Source organism: Gouania willdenowi, chromosome 12 (genome assembly GCF_900634775.1).
Source record: "Gouania willdenowi chromosome 12, fGouWil2.1, whole genome shotgun sequence".
Taxonomy (NCBI): domain Eukaryota; kingdom Metazoa; phylum Chordata; class Actinopteri; order Blenniiformes; family Gobiesocidae; genus Gouania; species Gouania willdenowi.
The window spans coordinates 16,230,045-16,254,643 of record NC_041055.1 but is presented as its reverse complement, the minus strand read 5'-3'; the positions used below and the strand labels follow the sequence as shown (position 1 = coordinate 16,254,643).

Here is a 24,599-nt window from a genome sequence, read left to right as displayed (position 1 = left end):
GTCAGTTCCCTGCCTCCTTGCTGAGTGTAAAAATCAATGTGTAATCCGTCAATCTGTCATTCTCTCTTTAATTTATGGATGTATTGTGAATATAAGAACCGCAGATTTGGCACAACTTGGTAACGTGGCGCCCTTTGAAATTCAACACAGTCTCAGTCTGCGTCCTGCGTGTCCATCCATCTGTCTGTACTCCTGCACCACCACCACCACCACCACCACCACACTCTCCAATCCGCAGCCACAGGGTGCGGATGGCTAAAGGATCACATCTACTCGCTTGTCTGCATGCGTAAAGTTGTGGTGCTTTTGGATGAGTTTTTTTTCTCTCTCTCTCTCTCTCTCTCTCTCTTCCTTCTCTTTCTGTGTGTATGTATGCGTGCGTGCGTGCGTGTGGCACATGCAGGAGACCCCCTGCTCTGAGAGCGCACCAGTGAAGGGAAAGAGAAAGAACAGAGGCATAAAACACGAGGAGGGGCATCGTTTCTTTTTGGGATCAAACAGAAAGCACTGGAGAAGACATTATTTCCCCCCTGACTCTTCATCAATGTATTACTGTCTGAAAAACCAGAGGAGGATTGATTTGAAGTGCAGATATTGACGGCGCCGCGTCAAAGAGCGCAATGGTAAGAACCCGCATCACGCGCACCAGCCTGGACTTCTCTTTGTGCATTTTGATTTATTTATTTTCTTTACAAAACGCCTGCATTTGTTGACTCGTGTTTATTTTTATTTTATTTTTTTCTTTTGCTGTGGCCAATACTGTAGTTGTATAATCTTGAAAGTCAAAGGTAGTGTGTAGTGTTTGCATTCCTTATCCATTCATTACAATCATCCAAACATAAAGAAATACATATATCATGTGATTTGTTTATCATTTTTTTTTTTTGTTGGACTTTAAATCGAGTCTTAATTGACTTTCTTCGGATCAAGATCCACATTTCAAATCTTTTGTCTCTTCGCTGTCAGCTGGTGACGCACGGGATACAACAGTTTTGTGCTCGATGGAGAACTGCTCACAGAGGATAACCAGTGCGCAAAGTTGTGCTGCTTGCTGCTGCTGACGGAGTTTATCCACCGAGGCTTTCCCCACCGTATAAAGACCAATCTAAGAGCCATGGGACCGCTTCACAGTGTGGGACTCAGTGCGCTCCTGCTGTGCACAGGTAACACACACACACACACACACACACACACACACACACACACACACACACACACACACACACACACACACACACACACACACACACACACACACAATAGAAATGAAAAGGAAGGATCATTAAATAAGAAACAGACCGCAACCAAGTCATTTTGTTTCAGCTTATGGGATATTTAATGTAATGCAAATATGTCCCTCTCAGCCAAAGGGACATATATAATTTATGAGACATATAATTAACTGTAAGCTGTTGTGGCAGAATACAAAATGACTTGTAATATCAACATCAGTGAGTGAGCTGTGGCAGTTGGTGTGTGTGTGTGTGTGTGTGTGTGTGTGTGTGTGTGTGTGTGTGTGTGTGTGTGTGTGTGTGTGTGTGTGTGTGTGTGTGTGTGTGCGTGTCACTGCTGGAACCATGGCAAACAGAAGAGCATCTCTTTGGGTGCACGATTCTGTCACACTTTATGTGTGTGTGTGTGTGTGTGTGTGTGTGTGTGTGTGTGTGTGTGTGTGTGTGTGTGTGTGTGTGCAACGTGGGTTTTGGCAGACCTGTTATTAAAAATGCCTATCTGTGAGAAGAAAAAAAAACGAATTCATGTGTTTCCAGCCTTTGCGTTTCGATGTCAATCAAAAGAGAAGCTTCCTTACTTGCATCGGGTGAAGAAGAATATTATTTCCAATCTAGAAAAAAATAAATAAAAATAAAATGACGCTGAGGAATTAGGGAAACAATCTACTGTGTTCACGTATAGATCTGGTGGATGCTACAGCGATATTTGGCAAGACCAAAGCAAGTCTTTGATGAAGACAGACATTCTGACAGAATGAAAATCAAGTGTCAATCTAACAGCCTCATGCAAAAATTGCAGCGATGAATACTGAAAACAGTACGTGTGAAAATAAGTGCAGCATAGTTAACAGAGAAAAGCTCAACAAGAAGACATAGTCATCAACATCCCGTGCCAGATTGGTTGTCATTATACAGTAACTCACAACCTTTTCCTAAAAGTCCTAAATCTAACTTAGATGTATACATATGAAAATATTATCACATGAGAATATACAACTACTAACTATCTTAAACATTTTCTAAGAAAAGCTGTCCTCTTTGAAAATACCTCAAACAGAGTTTGCTATTAAACATAGCAATAACTTCGGACAAAATATTTCCGCACTTCTCATTTTCAAACTCGTTCAAGGTATTGATACCCTGAAGCCACACACCAAATTTGGTTAACTTATCTTAAATATTTTCCAAGAAAAGCTGAAGATACCTCAAACAGAGTAAAAAAAAAAGGGAACAAGGGCAATAACGCCGGAAAAAATATTTGCGCACTTGTCATTTTCAAAGTCCAGCAAGGTATTGATACCCTGAAGCCACACACCAAATTTGGTTATTCTTTTTTAAACAGTTTCTGAGAAAAACTGTCCCCTTTGAAGATACCTGGAATTGAGTAAAAACAAATGGAACAAGGGCAAAAACTTCGGAAAATATAATTGCGCGCTTGTCATTTTCAAACTCCATCAAGGTATTCATACCCTGAAGCCACACACCAAATTTGGTTATCCTATCTTAAACAGTTTCTGAGAAAAGCTGTCCCCTTTAACTCGGACGGACGGACGGACGGAGCTCAAATCTATACCCCCCTTCCAAGGGGGATAATAAAGGCAATTTCTTGAAGATAATCCAGTTTATACAGATTAAACAGACAAATCCCCAAGATTTCAACAAGACAGAAGTCTGGCTCAAATATTGTCATTTTTTTTTTTGTATTTTAGGTTTACTGCTTCATACAAACCACATTTGTTAGTGGCAGTCGGAGTGCCATGTGCTAAGAATGAGAATTTTATGAAATGTCATTTTTGAGAAGTTCGGAATGAGTACTATTTCATGCTCTTTTACAAAACTGCCATGACTCTGGGTGGAGAAGAAGTGAGCCTTCACATTCGCAATATAGTGGTTTTCCTGTTTTCAGGCTTCATGCCATGAAAAATGTTTCCAAGCAGAAATGGAACGACACAAATGGTATTAAGCTTCCCTTTCCATTCTGAGGGGCGATAAAATATATAAATCCCCAAATATCAGACATTTTTAAAATAATATTTGAGCTAAGTTTCTGCCTTAACTAAATACTTTTTACGTGCATTAAGTCAATCGTTAAGTATTTAAGCAAAAAGAAAAAGAAACATATTTTTTCCGAAAACCGTTTTTTTTCCTTATTCAACTATCTCTTTTTTCATTGGTGAAGTGACAGCCTAAAATTGATCACTCTATATTTCATCACTTTGATCGTTCTCTGGTGAAATTGGAAAAACGTAGGTGAAGAAAACTCTGATTTCTTCCTGTCCATCAACCTTGGGCTGCTATGAGTCTCTGAGGACACGTGGAGTTGCCAGTTGTTACCTGATTGCTTTGGCTATGAGGTTGGAGGTTGTCTGTGGAAGGCAAATGCACTGACAGGAGCAAGGTGTTAAGTTTGCTTTCTTACACGTGGGCTGTCAGACTTGTCATTTGACAATAGCTACTCCCAGTCATCTGGAATGTCTTGTTAGTTAAAATTAAGATAGAAAACAAATCATTTGATCAAAGGCTTGATTGTAGTTGTTTTTTTTTTTTTTCTTCTTCATACCACAGAACCATACTGGCCACGGTTACATGATGTTTATCATTCGGAATTAATCATTTGGAAATAAAATTTTCAGAGTTAAAGTGTTCTGCTTTGTGTTTACAGGGAAATAGTAATTCCGAATTGAGGTTTACATGGAAAACAGATTTATTCTGCTTAATTCAATTCCGCTTTATGTCTGGGGGTTGGGAAGGGTTCTGATTGGACAAGCGGTGAATGTGACATATCACGTCTTTCGGGGAAAAAACACACAAGAAACCCATAATTTTCAGCTGCAACATGAAATACCATATAATAAGAACTGTTTTCAATTTTATTTTGATTGGAGTTTTGCATACCACAGCTTACGGTGGTAAGCTGTGGTATGCAGAAAGGCCACACAACACACCACACCAACAAAAGTCAGAACACACACCAACAAAAGTCACAACACACCAACAAAATTCAAAACATACCAAAAAAAGTCACAACATACCAACAAAAGTCACAACACACCAACAAAAGTTATAACATACCAACAAAAGTTATAACACACCAACAGAAGTCACAACACACACCAACAGAAGTCACAACACACCAACAAAAGTCACAACATACCAAAAAAAGTCACAACATACCAACAAAAGTTATAACACACCAACAAAAGTCACAACACACCAACAAAAGTTATAACACACCAACAAAAGTCACAACACACCAACAAAAGCCACAATGGAAATGAGGGGGGATTATTTTCAAAATAAAATACTCCGTACTGGCCCATTTCAGAGTCTATCCAAAAACCAAGCACATATTCGGCCTCGAGGGAATAAAACCTGTCCGCTCATACCACATTTTACACAAAATGAACCCTTGTGTTGTGACTTCTGTTAGTGTGTTGTGTTGTGCGGCCCTTCTGGGCCACCGTAGCAGCTAGACAATAACATATGGCTTCACTTTGGTTTGCTAAGCAAGAGAAGGGAGATAGGAACTAATCGCCGGTAAATAAATCCCAGTAAAACAATAACCAGGAATAAATGTTTTCTCACTCATAAAGATAGTAGCTCTAACAACAGGTACAATGATAAAGTTGGTGATATACAGCCCGTACATGCAGTACGGGGCCGCTTTTACTCTGTCTCTGGGTTTTAGTATCAACCATCTGATGAAGTCTGTTCTGTTTGACGATGTCCGTGTGTGTGTAATAAATCCGTGTGTCCATGGGAATGTCCGCATGTTTATGCTTTCGTCCATCCACACTTTTCATTATATTCATGCCTTCTAAGGCTCTTATAAAATAAATAGTCTCGGCCCTAGTCTGGGCCGCCATCTTAGATTATGTTCTTCACCGTGCGTCGTCGAATTAAACGTTTACAAGATCGAGGAATTATTTAATTCGGAAATAAAATCAGAATAAACCAGCCCCATAATTCAGATTTAAGTTTTATTTATTAAGTTATGCATTTGGAATAAAGTGTTTACACGGTCAGATTAAAAAGGATTTAACTTTTATTCTGAATTAAAGCTCTCATATGGACGTGGCCAATGTCTTAACTGGTTGATAAAGCAGTTGAGATAATGCCATGTTGGGTGATTAGGGAAGTATTACCCCTTCTATAAAGTCTGATCATAACACAACATGATTTGGCTTATTTAAACAATATGTCGCTCTCATCTCTAAAGGCCTTGAGTGGCTTGTACAAAGGGCGTTGAGCTCAATGTGGGAGGATGTGAAGATAGCCTGCTCTTCTAAATGTGTGTGGGCTTTTCCAGAGTGGATTCAGATGGGAAGTATAAAAGTTACAAAGTGCATCATTTAGCTGTAATTTAATAGAAGTCCTCCCATTTTCTCTCCGAAGCCTCATTTATCTCTGCACACATAAACCCAAAACTAAAGTGATGGTTGCCAAAGGCATCTGGGCCGTTAGGATTTGTACATTTTGTTACAACAATAGCAATAGATTTGAATCACCAGCCGCAAACCACACGTCAGTCAGTGAGATTCTCATTATGTTTCAATTTCTCAGCAGTTTAGGTTAAAGTTTGACCATGATTAAGGACTACAAAATATGTAATATTTATGAACAACTTTTACACTACACCAAGTAATACAACATCTCATTCTGAAGGTTGTGGCAATTTTAGATCCGCCTGCTTGTAGAAATGATCATGTGTGAAACTATAAAGATATAGTTTAGCCTCATAAACAACCTGGCAAATTGTCATGTGACTTCAACCAGGGAAAAATTTTGCGCATTGCATTTCGGGATCACAAATCTCTAAAAAGAACATAGAGCATAAAAGTATTTTTACTTTATTCTTACCTTACTTTATTCGCTTGATGTCATTTTTATTCTGGTTTGTTTCTAGAGTTCCTCATGACATGACGTCACTCTGTGAGACATTACATTTCGGTCGTATTTGGGCGTTTTCATGGAAGCCACAATATATATCAACATTTGTCGTTGTTTTGTCAATAACTTTCAATAGGTACAAACAACAAAAATGTCTATCTGGCGTTTCTGAGGTTCACACTGGCATCAGCAGTGGATAAGAACCACTTTTGGGTAAAATACCGGTACAGTTTTAAAACATTATAGTCCCCAACATTTTCAATTTAAACACTTATATGCAACAAACATAAATTGCAAAGGGAAACTGCAATGTAAATGCAAAGCAATTGAATACTATTTGTTAAGCGGTGGCAGTAGGTTGTACATATGGGCTGCATTATTGTTTAAGTGTTGTTGATGGTGTGATACGGAACTTTCCTAATGCATAAGCTGTACTATGGTTTTCTGCAAGTTGTAAAACATTCTGTTGTACTCATGGTCTGTTTTTAGATTCTTGCTAACCATTAGTATTGGAAAGTCTGATATGTTGAGTTGCACCCCGCAAACCCAGGAAAAAGCAACTGTTTTACTCCATGTTAGTTTTGATCAATAATGCTAACTAACCAAGGATAACAGCTGGTGTTAAGGGGATTTTGGAACATTCTTGACCTATAATATGATTTGACTTACAGAATGAAGAGCTCAGCTTTGGCCCATTTGTCTCTGGTTTAAAATAACAAAAGGTGGAAAAAACACTTCTGACAAATTCCATCACAGCTTGTGATTTTGGAGCTTCGTCTGTGCTTAGTTAGTTTGAGTTTTATCTGGACTGCTATCATCCCTATTTCAGATTTCTTTAAAATTGGAAATTTGTCAAGACCTTAACAACTTTCTGGCTACTTTTGTTCTGTCTCTTCATTCGTACCACACATTACTTCTTTCAGTCTCATTTTAACAGATCAATTTTCATGTCATAGTCATTCAAGGTTCTCCAGTTTTACATTAAGCAATTGTCAGTCAACTGCTAAGTATAGCGAAATTCAGAAAATAAGATGCAGCTTCAAAAATAACATGATGATATACTGTAAACTGAGAATAGTCGACCTGGACACATACTCATTAAATCAGCTTTTTCATGAAGAGAAAGGCTTGCAAAAATTACTTTAAAGGTCCAGTATTATGGTATTTTTCCCCCATCTCCATTTGTTCCAATAACATAGTATTTGAAGTTTTTTTTTCCCAAACTTGTCTGTTTTCTGGAGTTCTAGCCCTCTGAAAAGTCAATTTCATGACGCTTCTATAAACAGGCTGTTTTGGGGCTGACTTATGCATATTCATGAGTGGGCGTGTCTATAGACGTAGACTTCATGCCTTGCTTTTGCGGGAGAGATCAGTGATTACCAAAGCAATTTTCTTTTGCTATCCACACACTTGTTATGGTTTTCAGCCAAAAAAAACTGCACATTACATTAAAACACATGGCTACTTAAGCAGCTATTGTGAAAAAGCTGTCCCCTTTGAAGATCACTCAGAGTAAAAAAAACAGAACAAGGGCAATAACTCCGGAAAAAAGATTTGCGCACATCAAGGTATTGATATCCTGAAGCCACACACTGAATTTGGTTAACCTATCTTAAACAGTTTCTGAGAAAAACTGTTCCTTTTAACTCGGACGGACGGATGCACGGACGGAGCTCAAACCTATATCCCCCTTCCACGAGGGATGGGTTAAATGAAGTGAACACATTTTTTGTATGTAGCTTTACATATATGACAATTAAGTAAAATATATATTCAATATTAAACTGCAGTGTTTGTTTTACCTGTGAGGTAGTTTGATAGGGAGGAGCTCACATTCTTATCTAGGATAGGAGGAGCCAGGATTGGCAGGAGGAGGAGTTTCCGCTCGTTGACGTCAAGTAGCGGGGAAAAGCCAACTCCATTTGGAGCTGACTTTTTACAAAATGTAGAATAACAAGGGAGGGAATAAACATAACCTTTTCTACTTTGGCCATGTGAATGTGGCCAAAGGGATGTATATCACTGTAGCAAAACCATTATAAAGAGATTTTTTCATAATACCGCCCCTTTAGTTTATAAGTAAAGGATGACAGAAAACACTTTCATCACTTTTAAGATGTCACTTGCAATCTTGCTAAATTTCCTCTACCTCTAAAGCTACCAGGTGAGACACCCTTCAAATATTCAACTAGTACCATAATCATTGAGCTTCAGTAAAAAAAAAAAAAAAAAAAAAAAAAAAAAAAAAACTGTGACAATTGATTTAATAGCCGTGACCAAGCAACACTATTTCCCCCCGTAATAATGGCATAATTAGAAAAAATATACAGTCTAGATTCAGCTCATTGTGTATAATGCAAACTTAATTCCTGGGATTGTGGATGTCTTAGTGTTCTTTGGATTGAAAGAGAAGCAAGATTAACAATCAAGGGGCAGATTTACACTCAAAACTGTTGCAATGATGAACTGCCGTCTGGTTGAGACAGCATCCAGATGATCTTCCTGGAGACAGTTGTGAGAGTTTGTGCAGAATTTCTTTGATCGGTCAAACCGATTGTTGCAGCTTCTGTCCGCGTGACTGGTCTTGGATGATCTTGGAGGTGAAGATGCTGGTTGTGGAGGTCCTGGGGCTGGTTTGGTGAGGGAGGTTGGATGTACTGACAAATTCTCTAAAATGCCTTTAGAGATGGCTTATCGTAGAGAAATGAATATTCAATTCACAGGCAGTCAACATGCTTATTGCACACTCCCTTCAAACTTGTGCCATCTGTGGCATTGTGCCGTGTGATAAAACTACACACTTTAGAGCAGCCTTTTATTGTGTCCAGCCTCAGCCACACCTGTGCAATAATTACACTGCCCAGGGTTGGGGTCAATTCTACGGAAGCCCTAAAGGGCCATGCTTTCATACATTTTATTTCCTCCATTTTCTCGTGATAACAACTTCATTTTCTTGAAATCTCGAGATAACAAGACTTTGTTTTAATTTGGTTTCCCGAGATGACGGGATAATTTATACAAACAAATCATTGCAGGAAGCATGTAGATCACCTCATTAGGCGTCTTTTCAAGGGAGTGGTGGCCTAGTGGTTAAGGACGCTGGCCTTGTAATCAGAGGGTACCTCACCTGGGCCATCACTGTGGGATGTTGAGCAAGTCCCTTAACCCCGAACTGCTCCCCAGGCTCTGCAAAATGGCCATCATATTCTTGTGTTTAGTTTTTAATTCAAATTTTGCTGTTATAAAGACCACTTTTTTTTGGCATCACTGTTTTTCCCCCCGCCGCTCCCCCTGGGATGCAGAATTTTGACTTTTATTACATTTCATTGATGTAAAGGTCAAATAACTGTCCTTTCAGACATCATTTGCATTGCAAGCTATCAGATAGGCCAGATGCAGCATTTAGGACCACATATGAAACTGGCCTGGGTCGGAGTTGACATAAAAATTTTAAAGATTTGTGCTGTTTAAATTGTTTTTAACAAATCGGGTAGAGGTGGTGTGTGGGCAAAAAGAAAAAGAAAATGCCATTTGAGTCGCATTTGCCCACAATCTGAATATAGTGACAGGCCATGAGAAAACCAGGAACATGTCAACAAGCGGGTGTTTTGAGTTATTTACAGATTCTGAAAGTGCAAATTCAAAGGCTGCACATCTACATTAATCCAAACCCCCAGCAATAGTTGTGAAAAGCCGTTTGAACACTTTTAATTTGATTTATCCACAATTATTTTGTACGATCACTATATACGTAGGTTAATTAAAGTGCAGTGCAAAGGTTCAGAAACAGTTTCAGGAGCCACTTGAACTTTTAGAGCCACTTGTATCACCTTTATTGGATGAGCTGACGTGTTTTCTGCATGTTTGACTTAATGCGATGCAGCGGTAGGAAGGGGGACAAGGTGATCTATCTGCAATGAGTGACTCTGGTGAGTGCTTGAAACAGCTGACTTTAGGCATGATTTACTCTGCTGCTGCTGCAAAAAAAAAAAACACAGTGAGGCAGCATTTGTCGGACCCATAATCAGAATTAATGCTTAAGTAGCCATGTGTTATACTTCAATGTGCAGTTTATTGGCTGAAAACAATAACAAGAGTGTGTGGATAGCCTAAGACAATCGGGATATTAATCAGCTGCGGGATTCCACACCCCCAAACACGGAAGCCGCTTGGCACTTTCTTTACAACTTCAACTAGCATATTTTCTCAGAAAATGAGATGTTTTGTCCTTTTCTTGTGCTGACTTGTTCCTAGATTTGCCATGGCATGTCACATTTGTGAACAATACTTAGAATTAGGTGTTTTGTGTACATAAAAGGTTTTAGAACTTTGAGTTCCGCTCATGAAAAACGGAAGCAAAATCAAAACGCATTTATATTTTTGTTTGCTCGATGTGGAGAAAAGCAGTGATTCCATGCACTGTCTAACATACAGTACGTGTCAACATACAGGTAAATGTCATGCACAAATCTTGTGTCCTTTGGCCTAACTTGTATCAACTGTACCAGTGATGGTTTGCTGAGAAAACGGAAAGGATTGGTGCTTGATTTGTAATTTGTAAATTTCAAAGTTCATATGCCCAATTAACAACATTTACATGTGTCCCCCACAGGGCCGGGATTTGCCATGCTTAATGTAGCTTAGCAAGCTTTGATGCTGTTTTCACAATGTATTCCCTCAGGAATTTTGCTAAGCACAGCTTCATTGACAGTTGTTGCTATAGTGTCATTAGAGACTGTTGAGCATTCATGCATGAGTCATGGTTGGCTGCTGAGTCAAATTTCATGGATGTCTTTCAGTGCTTGCTTGTGCCTGTCACTTGGAATTAATTACACCCATTAACCTTTTCAGTTTTCTGTCACTTCAGAGGTAAGGATGCTAACAGTTTTTGCTCCAAAACAAGCTTCACCCTGCCTGGCCCTGTTTTACCTTCATCATAATATTGAAATCAGCTTTCAATCAACTGATTGAAAACTGAGAATATTTTGACAGCTGTGTTTTGATTTCCAAAACCTTTAAAAACTGCACATTTAACCATGTTGAGTATTTAAAGGATTCTGACAAGGGTGAAGTATGCTAATTCTTTTTTTTTTTTTTCATTATTTAAGTAAAAACAAATTGGCTTCTGTCAATACTGGGATAAAGACACAGCCAGGGGTGACCCTGAACGCCTCTAAAGCTGTGAAATTTAAACTGTAACTATAGAAGTGTGAAGTCTGTGATCTCACTTGTATGCTTAAAGCATCTCCTAGATTAGTTTCTGAGAAAGTTGGCAGGCCTGTGTGGTTTAGGGCACTGAATTTGCTTGGAAAAAAACACGTAAAGCTTATAGATTTAGCTGACTTTAGAAGAAAACTCTGAACTAAAAACTTCAGTATGCTCATATACAGTATTTTGACTCCGTTTAACAACCATTACTCTAAAACAAACAGATGCAAAGCTTCATGCACATTTATAATCCATTACAACTGGGAATCTTGTTTTGATGAAGCCTGTTTTGGCCCATTGTGACACAAGACCCAAAATGAAAAGTTGCACCAGTCACCGATAAGTGACAGAACCACAAATACTCACAAGAGTTGAATTTGTAGAGTGACCACGCCCTATTTTTCTTTGTTTTAAAAAAGCTTCGGAATTACTTTATTTGAGTTAAAGTGAAGATAACTGCAACAAAGTGCTCCAACAGGGAGATATATGCCTCTTTGATGGGTTCTACCTGGATCATAACACTGACACACTAGTCAAAAGGTGAACATTTCCGTAAATCTACAAAACAATATTTCAGTTTATTTAAAGAGAACCAACAAAACACTCAAAGACACTGTATAATAATTCAATACAAGCAGTAAGACGACAGATACAAAAATATAGGTCAGTAAGCTTTTGCAGCAGATATGACATTTTTTTTCAAGCTGTAATTTTGCATCACTTTTGAGGGTCTTGCAGGTATAGGTTGCATAAACAAAATAGTAGAACTTGCCATGAGTGTGGACTCAGACGCCCGCAGCTTTTTTCTGTCTGCATGTAATTCTTGAGTGCCTCAATGATCAGAGCTCCCCGAGGCTTTGCAACATCTGTTGTGGGACTCCTCTTACCTCTCCTCTTATTTGGAATTTCATACATTGCAACATCTCCTAGCATTTAATAAGCATTGATTGCCCTTTGACTGTCAATCAAACACTCCCAAACATTCCCAAAATCTTACAACACAGAAATAAACAAATAAATGACCAAATGAACACACAAATAAATGTATTGGGCTTGACCAGTTGGTTGCATGTCTGTCTGTGTGTAAATGGCTTCCTGTTATACAGCAGATTTTGCTACAGTCCTCTGGAAAACGGTTAGAAAAGAGATGTGGCAACCCCAAAGGGGAAAATGCCAAAAGAAGCGGAAATTTTGAGTTCAATCAGGTCTCTCGGGTTGCTTTTAGCTTGTTGAACCATTGTGGTTCAGTGTTTGACTGACCTTGGGATTTACAAGTGAACTGGTCCATGTTTAGACAACTTTAAGCAGGAGCCATGGGGGCTGGCATCGGAAGGTTCCATGCTTTAGTCACGGTATGTCTTGAACTGATGATGGCTGCCAACCGTCAAGTCAAGATATTAGAAGAAGATGCATTGGAACACAGGAGCACAACACTTTTAGATCATGCCTGTATTAAAGGTACTGAACCAATTTATTCTGTGGTTCACAACATGTTGAATTAGATAGGGAATCTAAACTGGTGTGGCACTTTACCGGTGGCACTGTATCATGTCTATCAAACTCAAGGCGTGGGGGCCAAATCCAGCCATTTTGAGCATCAACTTTTGCCCGCATCAGAGAGTTAAAATGACAGATAATGCATGAATCATTGTGAAAACTGCTAATTCAGATGTCGATCTCTCAGCCCCATCCAAATTAACAAATTCAATGAAACTGCATAATATTTGCAGGCGCGAACAGTTATTCTGTGCTTCTATCAGGTGATGGCATGACAGTCATTTTTGTTTTCAAATTGATGGAAAAAACTCTCAATGTCTTTGAAAAACTACAAATGTCAGAACGGTTCCACAAGGGTTCCACAAATTAAATAAAAATTACATGAAAATGATACAGCGACTGATTGCTGTCATTCATTGCTTGGATATTGTCGGTGCCTTCCATACTTTATATGTCATTTATATGTGGAAGAGAAAACTAGAACCCTTTAATCTTGAAAATACAAATTTTCTGCCGCTCATTTGAATTCAAACTTGTTCGGATTTGGTCCCTGAAATTAAACAAGTTTGACACCCTTGCTTAAAATCAGTGGTTCTTAAAGGGCCCATGTTAAGCTAAACCAACTTTTCTGTGCTTTAAACATCATAAAAGTGCTATTGGGGCTTCATACACATGTCCAAAGTGTATTTTTCATTGATTCCCTCAATCATTAGTTAGAGGGTGATTTGCTCCTTTTTACTGCAGGGTGAGCCCAAACACCTCGCTCCAATGTGATGACGCGTTCCCACTGTGATGATGAATTTAACACAGCACTGAGCTGGAGAACCAGCGCCTTCAGGAAGCTCTTTGCCGTGATTGACATTTAAACAGACACGTCCTTAGTGCAGTGTATGTATTTTCTACAGTCTATGTATGTACTGGCAAACGCCCCGCCCCCACGCTCTGTCTTGTGTTTATGAAGAAGCATGAGCTCGGCTACGGAGTGGGTGGCAGGAGGGCGGGCCGTCCTCTGGCCCTACGTCACAGTGCAGGGAGGAGGTAGTTAGTGTCCCGTCTATAGACACGCCCACTCATGAATATGCATAAGAAGGCCACAAATCAGCCTGTTTGTGTAGAGTTGCTCAGAAAGTGACTTTTCAGAGGCTACAACTCTGGAAAACAGGCGAGTTTGGGAAAATAAACCTCAAATACTTCGTTTTTGTGGTTCTTAGAACAAATGGAGATATGGGACCTTTAACCTTACTGGAGATACTGAACACTGCAAGCTTCATCAGTGCATTCACCAAACCCTTTGTACTTGGAAAAATGAAATATGATTTCTTCAAAACATAGGTGTAAGCCTGGGCTAATTTTTAAAAATTAAATTATATTTAAAAATTAAATTTAACATAATCATAATTTACCTTTCAAATATTTAAGTTAAGAACCACTTCTTTAGATGGATGTCTGCTTGTCTCAAAAATGTTTCTCTCTCGCTCCACGAAAATTGGATGATCACAAGAGAGATCTACTATGTTACGATTGAGATGAGATTATGAATTTTGCCTACCTTTCTTGCCATTCGTCCTTTGAAAGCTTGCAAATGCTCATGAAGATATAAGCTTCCATCGTTCTTTTTTGTATTTTTATGAGTCACAGTGCAGTGACAGAATCACAATGCGATAGAAGAAATCATGCGCCCTCTCTGTGCTCAGCAGTATCTCCGCATTCTCAGCGGTTTTGATATCAGTGAATTTGAGTATATAGTCTTTGTTACGCATCCGTTGGGCAGTTTTACCCTGTTGTAATGGACTGAATGTCAGTGAATTATTGTGGAACAACAGATGCACCTAATTAATTCTGATGACATCATTTGTGGCTCATTACATGAGCTCAGGAATCTCATTGGCTTACGTACGACAGGAAATAACCATGGAATTATGCATTCGAGATGATTTTAAGCATTAAATCAAAGCTCATGCATAGATTTATTGCCTAAAAGTTTTTAAAGTGACTAGATTTGCAAACCACATAATCCATAGTTGTTGATGATGAAAAATAATGATTCTGGGTGTCAGCAGGCCCTAGAGTCGATACTTAATCTCCTGTATCACAATACTTTTTTCCCTGAAAACTGTGAACAACCTTTTATAAACTTTATTCTTAACATTTTGGATAAAGCTCTACTGGCATTTCAAATTCAATGAATCATTTTCAACCTAACAAAAAGCTAATGATACCCATTGGACTTTGCATTTCTTTACATTCCCCAGTATTACTGAGGTCACTGTCCTTTCCTCGCCAGTATAACTTCACGTGTAATTTACTTAGGGAAACAGGAAGTAGAAAAAGTCATCCTCTTCCCAGGTTTTTCTTCCCCAATGATATCAAACAGCTAAAGGAGAATAATCAATAAATGATGGCATTGAGATGAAACATTGCCATCCTTCTAGTTTTCTGTTTGGAGAATTGGGAATACCACACGCCTAACCACGCCTGGGGTGTGAAGATCTGTGCTGATGCACCCTGACACACAATCACACAAAATGCACGTGCGCAGCGTCGTTAAAGATTTTGTGACACACTCTAGCTGTGTTATGCAAACACACACACACACAGACTCAATCTCTTTGGTCAAACAACTTTAGAGCAATCCAACTGGGAAAGAATCGCGCTCTGCGGGTGGTCTTCAGATAATTAGCATAACCAACAGCAAGATCCCCACACACATAAAAATCAGTCGGAAGTGAGAATGAACCTTTGCTATTGGAGCGAAGAGAGACGTTTACCAGTATTGCTGCTACTTCCTGTAAGGAAAGATTGACAGAGAGATCACACATTTATCTCGCTCCAGCAGCTTTGGTCCCTGAAGACATGAAGTTACCGTACGTGCTTTCTTTTCTTACAAGCTGTCACTTGGGGTTCAACCCTTCTGCTTAGATGTCCTCACACAGCATCGCTTTACAGAAGTTTAGCCACAAGTTGACTGAGAAAGCTTTGTTCTTTTCTTCCTTTTCTGAAGATTGTCGTCACTCTGTGCTGGTTTTTGTGCTTGAGCAGTGCAACTCCTGATGCTGACATGAAGAGTAGTGATAATGTAATTTTTGGTTTCGCTGTTATCTGACAAGACCAAAGGACAAATCTATTGATTTGGGATTTTCTTTTCTATCCCGGCGTAAAAAACAAGATGGACAACAGTGGCAGCGATATCACTGCATCAGTATTTGGCGCTTCTCTTTTTTCATTTTCTTAATACCTAGTTTATCTAATGTTAAGAGGCAGAATGGGAACCTAGAGGAAACCAATCGAGACCTTCAGGAATGCGATTCCCAAACCAAAACCTAATTCACCTTACCAATTTTCAGCAACACTGCCCAGAGAGAGGTAAACACTACCACACGTTTCAAGCCAGGGGGAAAGAAGAAATATATTAGTAATAAGACATTCAGCTTGGAAAACCTGTGTCACTGTGTAGCAGTGCTCCCAGAGCAGTAAGCCAGGGAAGGCTGAGAACTTTTCAATCATACTGATAAATAGATCTCTGCACTTTAGACTCAATCACTGGGCACCTTGTGCTTCAGAGAATCTTATAATTGCACTTGCCTGTAAATTTTGTGAGCTGTTTTCAGGACAAACTAAACTTTTTCTCATATCTACGCAATAATATCCACAGCACAAAAACACCTGAAGAGTTAGAATCCTCCAAACTTACATTGGCTCTGTGACACCAAATGGCAAACAAAAAGGTAAAAGCAATGAAACACAAATAATCAGGCTGTTTTTGTCTCCAGTTTCCTCTTCCCAACCAAGGATGGCAAATGCCAGTATGTCTTATAGTAAAATGTAAATGGACTTGATTTATATAGCACTTCATAACCACCAAGGGACTTCACAATATTAGCTTATACACCAACTGGACTGCCATGCAAGGTGCTAATCAACCAATGGGAGCAATTTTGGTTCAATGTCTTGCCCAAGGATGCTTCGACATATAGCACTGGGATCAAACCCCCAACCTCTCAATCAGAAGACAACCCCTCTACTACCTGAGCCATTGTCGCCCTTATCAGAATATTTGTTGGTCTGAGGTGTGTTAAGGGTGAAATTGTCTCAATGATCAGCTCCAAAACGGGACTTAAACTTGTTCAATATTTAAGACCAAAATCCTTGCGTTTGGAGAGAAAGTCGACATCTCCCGACTCATGACTCCATGATTTGCGACGTAAACTAAATCGTTCGGAATTAAAGTGTTCTGCTTTGTGTTTACATGGAAATAGTAATTCCCGAATTGAGGTTTACATGGAAAACAGGTTTATTTGGCTTTATTTATTTCCGCTTTAGGTCTGGGGGTTGGGATGGGTTCTGATTGGACAGGGGGAGAATGTGACGTATCACGTCTATCGGGAAAAACACAACAAACCTTTTAGTGTCAGCTGTAACACAGGAGACCACACAAGACTACACCTTTATTTTGATTGTGGTTTTGAAGCAGCAGCTAGACAATTACACACAGTTTCAGTTTGGACTGCGGAGCTGAAGGGAGATAGGAACTAATCACCGGTAAAAAGCCCAGTGAAACTCCGGAAAACAATCACCAGGAATAAATAGTTGCTCCCTGATAAAGATAGTAGCTCTAACAACTGGTAAAATGATAAACCTGGTGATATTACAGCCTGTGAATGCCTTACGGGGATGCATTTACTCCGTCATCCAGGTCCTAGTGCCAGCCGTACGGTGAAGCCTATTCCCTTTACAGAGGAACGAGGTCTGTGTGTTTTAATAAGTCTGTGTGAAATTCTGCATGTTTATGCTTCCGTCCATCCACTCTTTTCATTATATCCTTGTCTTTTAAGGCTCTTATTAAAAAGTCTGGGCTGGAGTCCGGGCCGTCGCCATCTTGGATTATGCCGTTACCAGCACGTCATCGCTGCAAGTCGCACAAGCGCAGAATGACCCGTATTAACTTAAAGCGGAATTAAGCAACTTAAGTGTTTACAAGTAAGAGGAATTATTTCATTCAGAATTTAAATCGGAATAAACCAGCCACTCAATTTGGATTTAAGTTTAATGTGGAATTAAATTAGCATTAGGAATTAAGTGTTTGCAAGGTCAGGTTAAAGAGGAATTAACTTTTATTCTGCTTTAAAGAGAAAATAAAGCTCCCATGTAAACATGGCCATTGTTGGATGTTACATAGAAGACCACACATGAGAACTGTTTTCACCTTTATTTTGATTGTAGTTTTGAAGCAGGAACTAGTCACCGGTAAATAAAGCCCAGTAAAACTCCAGAAAACAATAACCAGGAATAAATAGTTGCTCCCTGGTAAAGATAGTAGCTCTAACAACCTCTGTCCATTCACTCTTTTCATTATATCCATGTCTTTTAAGGCTCTTATTAAATAGTGTCGGCTCTAGTCCGAGCCGACGCCATCTTGAATTATGTTGTTATCGCCACAAGTTGTGCAAGCGCAGAATGACCGGAGTTAACTTAAAGCGGAATTAAGCAAGTTAGGTGTTTACAAGAATTATTTAATTCAGAATTAAAATCAGAATAAACCAGCCACCTAATTCGGATTTAAGTTTAATTCTGAGTTATTAATTAGCATTAGGAATTAAGTGTTTACAAGGTCAGGTTCAAGAGGAATTAACTTTTATTTTGCTTTAAAGAGGAATTAAAGCTCCCATGTAAACGTGGTCATGATGCTACTGTAGTTTTCATGTCATGGGAATGGAAAAAAGAATGGATGGGTGGAGTTGATGATGTTAATGTTGGTGGGCCCTACATTGAGCTAACTCTACTTTGGTTTGCACTTCCCTGATTCTTCCAGCTTGGACCTGTTAATCTACATACTATTGTAAACTTCACTGAAGGTTCTCATTTCTTAGAATCAGACTGAACTTGTTCACAGTTTGCAGTGCAGGGGATCGTCTGCTATATATCAGAGCATTAAAGCTAGCCTTTGCTTCCGACATGCATCATTGAGTCCCTCCTGCCTGTGACCCTGTTACAATTCACTTCTTTTTAGTTTTTACTTTTGACAGAGCGACATTGACAGAAGGAACTCCCTCAATCATCTAACATCCAATGCTACTTTTCTTGATTCTCGATCAGTTCCTTATATTTACCCAGTTCTTCCTTCTTCGAAGGCATCAATTTTGAGCCAAATGTGTTGAAAACTACCTAAAATAACACACTCCAAACCAGGTGCTTTTGGATGTCTTTAACATTAAAGAGGAGAATTAGACACTGATATTGATTTATCGTCAAGCCAGAACGCAGACTGTGTAGTTTTAAAAAAAATGGGTTGTTAGTCAATTTTCTTCAACAGTAAATATGCTTGGGCTGGTTAGTTTCCCATATTAGGTTAAAAAAATGCAATATGTGCACAATTGAAGCAGATGTCACCACAGCATGAAAATATCTGCTTTTGAGTTCAACATGGGGTTCTTATGGGTGGAGAGACCAGACGTGCACCGCATCAGTCTTGTTTTTTTATCATTTTGGTGGAGCTACTCCAAAAAATACAATTTTATAATAATCAGAGTCAGCACACATGGTGCTCCTTCATTTTCAGGCCGCTCTGCTGCCTTCATCTATCTCCAGTTTCTCCTCCCCCGCCTCTATTCTACCCCTTGCATTCACACCTTTCACTTTTCTTCTCTTCTCTTGATTTGAAACAGCCTTTTTTCCCAACTTCATCGTTTCGTTGGTAATGATTTCTTTTGAAAATCTAGGACAGTTTATTAGGCTAATGTTTGACGTCTCTATAAATTAGTATCAAGAAATCAGAGCCATTTTTCAATCATATTAATATATTCTCAAGATTTACCAACAAAAACCAAGAGAAATGCAAATGTATACAAACAACTCCTTCCATCTTAAAGACAGTGTTTTGTTTCGGTTTATTGGGGGGATAGATTTGATATAGAAAATGGTCCAGCCAATGTTCATTTTGAATCCAAATTTGATATAATCCTACTTTTATTCTTCTGAAGAAAAGCATTAAGTTTTACTCCTAATTTTGCTAGTCATGACTAGCATACATACTGACTTCCTTTGAATTCTCAATGACCTTGAAATGAGTCGTGTGAAATTGAATGTGTTGCTTTTGTTACGTTTTATATGTGATTTATTTTTTTGTTTCTTGATACTTAGAACAGTGTTTCCCAACCTTTTCTGTTGTGTGTGTGTATGTGTGTACCCCCTCATATCTCCATCAGTATATAGTATACACCCTTGTTTTATTACCTCCACCTAAAAGGTAATTTGTTTGTGAGTGGGAAATATTTTCATTTATTTTTTCATTTATTAGTTTTTTTGACAGGGAGAAATGCATGTTACACTGCTTCATAAGATATACAAAGTAATACATTTTTCATGCATACAGGTTTCTAACCTAATTTGCAACGTTCATAAATTGATAAATGTCTCCCAGTAGCTCCTGCACACTCCTCTGGTTGGGAAGTGTTCTATTTATTTATAAATTGAATAAATTCAACAAAAAAAATGTGTCACCATTGTTTATTTTTTTACCTGAAATATTTTCTCTAACATTGTAACAATAATGTTTTCATCTCAACCCTCCGTCCACATGAACGTGCGTCTTTAATTCTAACTTCCTCCAGCTTTTTACAATCTCACTATCTCTGAAAACCAGAGGGACAAACTTGGCCTTCTTTCTTGAATCAATCTAAACAAGAACCCTAAGTAACAAACACTCAGTTATCACAGACAAAGCAGTAGTTAGTTTTCTGTTTTTAAGCTTTTGACCCATTTGAATGCCATGCCATCACTTGTCAACAAACAGATTTAAAGGCTTTGGCATTTGTTTGATCAGATTACCCTAAATATCTGATCACAGCCCAAAATATGCATTTACACTGCTTTTATCTTTCCTGGCCATTGCACGCACCAGATCCAAAGCAGGGATAGGGTTTTTACAAAGTTACCTATTTTGACATCCCATCCTCATTTTGACATTTTGAGTGACATACTGTTCCGCTGTAAGCGTGCCCAAGGCCAGATCAGGGCTGAGTGCTTCAGTAATAGAGGAGAAATAGGTTCTTAAAAGGTCTTTATGAGGGAAGCATAAATGTAGCCAAAGCCTGACGATTCTAACGGGAACAGAAATCCTCTTTGTTTCGCTGTGGGAACAAAGATGAGTGAGTGAGCCCCGTGTGGGCTTTTTGGTGCCAGCTTTTTTCAAGCAGGTATTTTTGGACTGTGCGTGTAATCCACAGAAATACAGTGAGGCTGTATTTCTCTCTTTTCAAATTGAATGCTCAAAGACACCTGACAGAGATGTAGACAGCTGGACTTGGTGTGATTTATGTCTTGTTTAGTTTTGGGTCCCATGTGTGGTTTGTTTGACGGTTTGCCATGATATTTAATGTTGGAATATTTTTGATTTGACAAGTTTTCTATTAGGGCAGTACACCGCTTGTCATTGTTTGAAACAACAAAAATTATAAAAATAGTACAATGAATTGATTAAAATGAATAATTTTAAGTTGAGCCACTTAGCTTTAGAGCCTTCTTGTGGCTGATGGAGACCAATGCAAATGCATAGTCTGCATATAGCCAGAAACAGCTCTGATCCTCATATTCTATTGACGAGAAAAGGGCAGAAAAGGATATAATAAATAAAATGTCACAAGAGTGACGATTGTTACATTTACAATTCAGTTCTTGGATATTTTTTTATATTTGATGTAAAAAAGCGTTTTTACCACAAAAGATAGGACGTCTTTAGAAGAGTGTCATAATACATTTATTCATTAAATGTTTACCATATTATGTTTGGTAATTTCTGTATAATGGTTTTGAATTATTTTCAGAGCACACAAAAACTCTTCAGACTGACTGCTGTAAACCCCATTAGGTCACGCACAATGTTGAGTGACACTTTGTTGGCTCAAAAAATTGATTGATCTTTTGTTAACTGTGCATAATAATATGCACACACACACACACACACACATATGATTATATATATATATATGTGTGTGTGTGTGTGTGTGTAATGCATTTAACATATACCTTTGAAGTAAACAGTCTTCCTTTAGAAATGATAAAAAAAAAAAAACATGGAATAAATATCAAGCCAATACAAAACATAAAGAAAGGCTCAGTCAGGATCAGACAGCTTGTTATGCAAAGCGCTTTTCTCCATTTCAAAATGATGTGTGGTCGCATATTAACTGTTTACTCGTCACTTAGCAGCTGTAATCAGTGCTGAGCACCAGCTGTTCCTATACTAATGTTTGGCAAATCTGCTTTATGTATTTACTGTACTTTGCACCCTAATGCCTGCTTTAGGTTAATACGATTAAATGTGTTTGAAAGGAAGTTGGTGATGAGACTTTTTTCAAGGTTTGATGCAATATTGGGATGTGTATTTGATCCTTCATAAAACCAATCCATGTTTATTTATTTTCCAACTCAAAAAAATAAAGTGCAAAGTGATGATAAACCAAGGAAACAAAAACTGGTCTTGATTTAACCTGAAGTTGGGAAGACGCGCCAATACATGAGCTGGATTCTAATACCAAACAAGACAGACCTGCTAAGATCTACACAGATGAACTATTAATAGAAAAAAGATTGAAAGCCACTAATTAAACTCTGGGGATTTTGGCTGATGTGTAAATTAAAAAAATTGTTTTTATAGGGGGGCGGGGCTAACATCGACGTAAGAAGCCACCAAAACATCATTGGCCTCCATCCAGCCAATGGCAAAGTTCAATTGTAATGGCTGGGTTTCATGACCCACAGAGAGCAGTCACTCTTACATTTTTACAGAAAAAAAAAACAAATTGAAAGATTCAAGAGGTGGAAGATAATTATTCAACAACTTTATTTCTACTTCATACCCAAATGCATAGTTTTGTGTTTTAGTTACTCTTTAACAAGAACCTCACTGGGGCTGAAACTCAAACCCCAGCAGGCCATGTTAACACTATAAAGAAGGATTACAAATAAGTTATTTGAATACTAGCGACTAGATAAAACTTTAGAAGCATCCCCACAATGCTGCATGAAAATAGTTGAAATGAGTGATATCAACTGAGGCTTTTTGCTTTGGAAAAATCCTATGGATGGTGAGTTCTCCATAACTAGCGACACAAAGTTCACACGTCAATACAAAGCCTAAACTGCAGTGAGAGGAGGAACACGGTACTGTCAAATATGTTGAAAATAAATAAATACTTTGTAAAGCAGGACACATGATTGATGGATCAGCAACATCCGTCCTTCTTCAGCTTAATGACTCAGCAGCTTAACACAAAGGTTTATTCCTGAGTCCTCTTTCATGTTTAACAATCCAATGTTTTGCACTTGAGCTTTGTTTAATGTATTTGTATGGGAACACATAACGCAGTATAGTTACTTAATACTTTGTGATTTTTTTTCTCTCGTAAAAATACAATGTCAATGTTGAATCTAAATCTAAATGTTAAATCTAAATCTAAATCTAAATGCTAAATGGTAAATGTAAATTTTGAATGTTAAGTCTAAATGCTAAATATTAAATGTAAATCTTGAATGTTAAATCTAAATGTTAAATGTAAATTTTGAATGTTAAATCTAAATGCTACATGTTAAATGTAAATCTTGAATGTTAAATCTAAATGTTAAATGTAAATTTTGAATGTTAAATCTAAATGCTAAATGTTAAATGTAAATCTTGAATGTTAAATCTAAATGCTAAATGTTAAATGTAAATCTTGAATGTTAAAAATAAATCTAAATGTTAAAAATAAATCACAAATATTGCTGTAAATCTGGTCACAAAACCAAATACCAAAATTAATTGTAATTGTATTACAATCAACGCTCCATAGCCTACAATGTTATAGGCTAGTGATGCTAAAAGCATGGGTAATTTCCAACTATATATATATATTTTTTTTTTTTTTGTCTTTTATACTTTTGAAAAATCCTATTGTAACGTTATTGCAATCTTATTATCATCTTTGTATCGTGACCTCAGTTCATCATCCCATCCCTACTACTATTTCAGGCTAATTATGTTCCTTCACAATGTTGTACAAGGCATTACAATCCTATATGCACATATTATTAAATTATTCCATGGTGAGCTCATTAGATGTGATTTACATTTAAAGATGTTTTTGAGCTCCATTCCCCTCTGAACCCTCACATGGCGGGCTGCAGAGCATATCACAGGATTCTGATGAACTGACATTTCCTGGCCAGCTTCACCACGCGCACAGCAGGTCTCATCACTCACAAACCCGTCTCTGCTCTTTAAAGGCAGGAAAAGGCACCATGCTGCCTTTAAGTCCAAGCTTCACTTTGCTACATTAAACACTCATGGTTTTGTAATGGGGCTATCTGGTTAATTGAGTTGGGACTGAATGTGGATCAAAGGACAGTCAGGGTATTTTGGGTGTATTAGCTGTGAAGATAGAAGGTTTTTAATCTGAGGGTGAGACACCTGGTTTCGTCTTCACTCAATAGGATGATTGTTAAGTCCAGGGTAATCACAGAATGGAAATGCTGTTTCCTCCTCACCATAGAAAGGCATTTATTGGATATCATGAATAAATGATAATGATGTTAAATACACTCTGCGAGACAACCTATTTACAATGTGTCAACATTGCAACTACAGAACAATGCTGGAAAAAGACATGACATGGCATCATTTACATTTACATTTGTTTAGGCTCTTTTGCCTGGAGCTGAGCTGTCTGTGGATCACTGCTAGATGACTGACTGCTCTGGGTTTGCTTGTTTAAAGAAAGCAGTGAATCGCATGGAGGG

The 24,599-nt window shown here is 38.2% G+C and overlaps 1 protein-coding gene across 1 annotated transcript in view; it reads left to right on the top strand.

The window, feature by feature from the left end:
- The first annotated feature begins 245 nt into the window (after window positions 1-245).
- Window positions 246-24,599, top strand: part of LOC114473697 (transmembrane protein 132C-like) — a 237,304-nt gene continuing 212,950 nt past the window's right edge. The window contains exons 1-2 of the mRNA XM_028463464.1: window positions 246-623; window positions 967-1,163. Of these exons, the coding sequence (XP_028319265.1) occupies window positions 1,115-1,163 (49 nt within the window). The 5' untranslated portion in view covers window positions 246-623; window positions 967-1,114. The remainder of the gene's footprint in view (window positions 624-966; window positions 1,164-24,599) is intronic.